Source organism: Cystoisospora suis, assembly GCF_002600585.1.
Source record: "Cystoisospora suis strain Wien I chromosome Unknown contig_4339, whole genome shotgun sequence".
Taxonomy (NCBI): Eukaryota; Apicomplexa; class Conoidasida; order Eucoccidiorida; family Sarcocystidae; genus Cystoisospora; species Cystoisospora suis.
The window spans coordinates 3,966-6,968 of record NW_027157131.1 but is presented as its reverse complement, the minus strand read 5'-3'; the positions used below and the strand labels follow the sequence as shown (position 1 = coordinate 6,968).

General features: G+C 43.7%; 1 protein-coding gene across 1 annotated transcript in view; it reads right to left on the bottom strand.

Moving 5' to 3' along the window:
* CSUI_007977 (sarco endoplasmic reticulum ca2+-atpase) overlaps positions 1-3,003 on the bottom strand; it is a gene marked incomplete at its 3' end in the record, with an annotated part of 3,582 nt that overhangs the window by 414 nt on the left and 165 nt on the right. Inside the window, exons 1-2 of the mRNA XM_068068118.1 lie at positions 1,721-3,003; positions 498-652 (exon numbers count right to left, since the gene is read on the bottom strand). The exon at positions 1,721-3,003 is cut by the window's right edge and continues 165 nt beyond it. Of these exons, the coding sequence (XP_067919907.1) occupies positions 498-652; positions 1,721-2,020 (455 nt within the window). The remainder of the gene's footprint in view (positions 1-497; positions 653-1,720) is intronic.

Sequence of the window (3,003 nt, the reverse complement as noted above, 5' to 3'; positions counted from 1 at the left end):
AAGAGGAAGAAGAAGAAGATGTATGTGTATGTATGGAGTCTACATGGAGAGATACATGTGGAGTTGATGTGAAAGCATGGTCTCTATTCAAACCTGTCTCTCGGCACAAAAATACACAGTCGTCTCCATACACGCGAACCAAAAGATAGAGGAAAAGTAGGGGATAGACTGATCGATTGAAGATCCATCGCTTCACATCGATCGAGTGCTGTCGCCCGAAGAAGAAGAAGACGTGCGAATCCAGCTAGGCTTCGATCGAGCCATGGAGACCGTCTGCTTTCTACTGAGGAGACATCTGAAGGGTGTCCTAAGACTGAGATAAGAGAGAAAAATCCGAGCTACACCTGAAGAGATAGATCTATACAGACTTTCTTGGACAGGAAAGAACAGAAGAAAGAGAAGAGAGAGGAAGTGAGAGCAAGAAAGAAGACTTTGGAGAGAAAAGAAAGGAGCAAAGAGATCCAAGAGAGAGATGAAGATGAAGAAGAAGAAAGTACCTAACAAGGAGATCTTGGAATTGTTCAAGAATGAGCTGGAAGATCGATTTGCCTGGCTCGTGCTGCAGCTCGTTCTTTCCGAAAAAGTGGAGTCTCTCTGAAGCTTCTCCATCTGACAACCCTCTCTTTGACGAGACTTTTAACTTCTCTAAGACCTGTAAGAAAGATACAGAGAGAGATTTGCGCAACATACAGAAAGAACAAGGAAAAGAAAAAGGAGAAAGATGGTCAAGACGATGAAAAGACAGAGGGAGAGTCACGAAGATAGGGTGTATATACACTCAACAAGCGCATGTACCTATGAATATTCGCCGAATCTCTCTCTCTTTGGCGGCCTCTCTCTTGTGTAGATGAATGAATAGAGAGACAAATGTATGCTGTCAAGAGAAGAAGGAGAAGGAGGAGGCCGGAAAGAAAAGGACAGTGGACAAGAAGAAGAAAGAAGAGAAGAGAAAGGTCAAGTGGATAGAAGTGTCTGAAGAAGAGAAAATATCTCGAGACTCTTGCACTCTGGAGAAGAAAGAAAAGAAAAACGAGAAACCTCTCCCCTGTTGGGATGTCTCATCAAAAAGGCAATTTCTTTCTTTCTCTTTCTCTCTATTTCTAGAGAAAAGGCGATCCTTAACTGGGGAAATGAAGCGAGAGGAACCCATCGTTCAATTAAACGCATGATGGAGAAGAGGGAGAAGAAGAAGAAGATGTAAGGGAGGGAGAAGAAGGACAAGATGAAGAAGAACATGGGGTGAGGAGAAGAGATCTTCTGTAGAAACCTAAGCACCCCGTCTCTAAACCGTGTATAACGATCTCCCCTCCCTCCTTACGATCTTCATGTGCAATCTCTCTCTCCGTTCCTCTTCTCTCCAAACTGTCACCTTCTCATCGCTTCTTATCTCTCATTTTTCCCTCTCTCTTCTATCTACGTTCTCTACAGCCGTGGTCTATCTCTCTATCTATCTGTAATCTCTCTTCCATCCATCTCTCAATACATAAACATGATACGCTACCAACTGTACAGAACCTCTTCAGAACCTTGATAGAGAAGGAAAGCTCTTTCCTTACAGACTTACGCCTCTGTACACCTACGCTACAGTAGTCAGATATAGAGAGAAAGAAGATCATCGTACACTCCTCGACCGAAACCGACATCGACCCTTCCTCTGTCCTTTCTTTCTTGCTTTCTTCCTTTTTCTTTCTATCTTTCTATCTTTCTCTTTTTGACATACCTGATCGACGTCGCAGACGTGAGCGTTCGTCAGCATCTTTAGAGTCGGGTAACGCCCGTCTTTCTTACACGTCCCTGCGAGAGGTTCAGGCGACGAAGAGACAGTTCCACAGTCGCTAGCTGGGGAACGTCGATGCTGATGGGAAGAGGCGTCTTTTCCTGAGTCGCCTCCTCCCGTATTGAAGGTCTTGCTTGAAGCAGACGTAGTAGGGGTATTGATGGTACTATTACTGTGGCTAGTTGTACTGCTAGAGGGCGATATACCACTCTTTGCTGTAGAATGAGGAGAAGGATTCTCCATCTTGGTCCCGAGTCGGAAGAGGGATTTCCTTCGTGTCTCTTATTCTCTTGATCGAAGAAAGAAAGGAGAGACAGGATGACGGAAAGGAAAAATAGATGAAATACAAAGGAGAGAAAAAGAGATATAGATTGATAGATACAACACAGAGAATACAAAAGGGAAGAGAGATCACCCCCTGATGAAAGAGAAATGGAGTGGATATAGGTTGTTGGTTTCTGAGGTGTATGTACACCGGAGATTTGAATGTTCCCGAGAAAGAGAGGGGCAATGCTAACGGAAGAGAACGAAAAGCAGAGAGGCAAAGAAAAAGACAGAAGACTTCTCCTTGTCGATTAAGAAGAAATGAAGGAGAAGATCGAAGAAAAAACACATGCAGAAGGGATTTAGCGGAGAAGCGACTCGAGGTCCTTATGGGTTCATAGACCTCTTCTTCCTGCTGTGGAATTCAAGAGAAACGCACGCAGAAGAAAAAAGAGAAGAGAAAGGAAACGAGGAGACAGATAGATAGAAAGATGGCAGAGAGACAAGGAAGGTAAGTGAGTTTTCTCTTTGTACTCAAGTGTATGTACACCACAAAAGAAAAACCGATTCACTCGCTAAGAGACAGCCTAGCCGTAGAAGGAGAAAAGTCGTTGAGAGAAATGAAACGTCAGAAAGGCAACAGAGAAAAGGAAGCGATAGAATAAGAGAGAGTAAAGAATGAGAAGAGCGCGGGGGTTGGCAAGTAAAGAGAGAGAGGAAAGAGAAGAAAAGGAAGAGGAGAGAAGAGAAGAAGAATGGGGGGGTGACGAGGACGGCGCGAAGATACGTGGAATAAACTGGGTAGAAATGGACACTGAAAGAAGAAGAAGCGGAAAAGTTAAGAGGGAAGAAGAAAGAAAGATGTTTTCCTTTCCTTAGGAGAAAAGAAGAAACGCAAGAAGATAAGGATGTAAAGTAAAAAGAAGTCGAAAAGCCTTCGATTGAGAGAAAGAGAAAGAAAA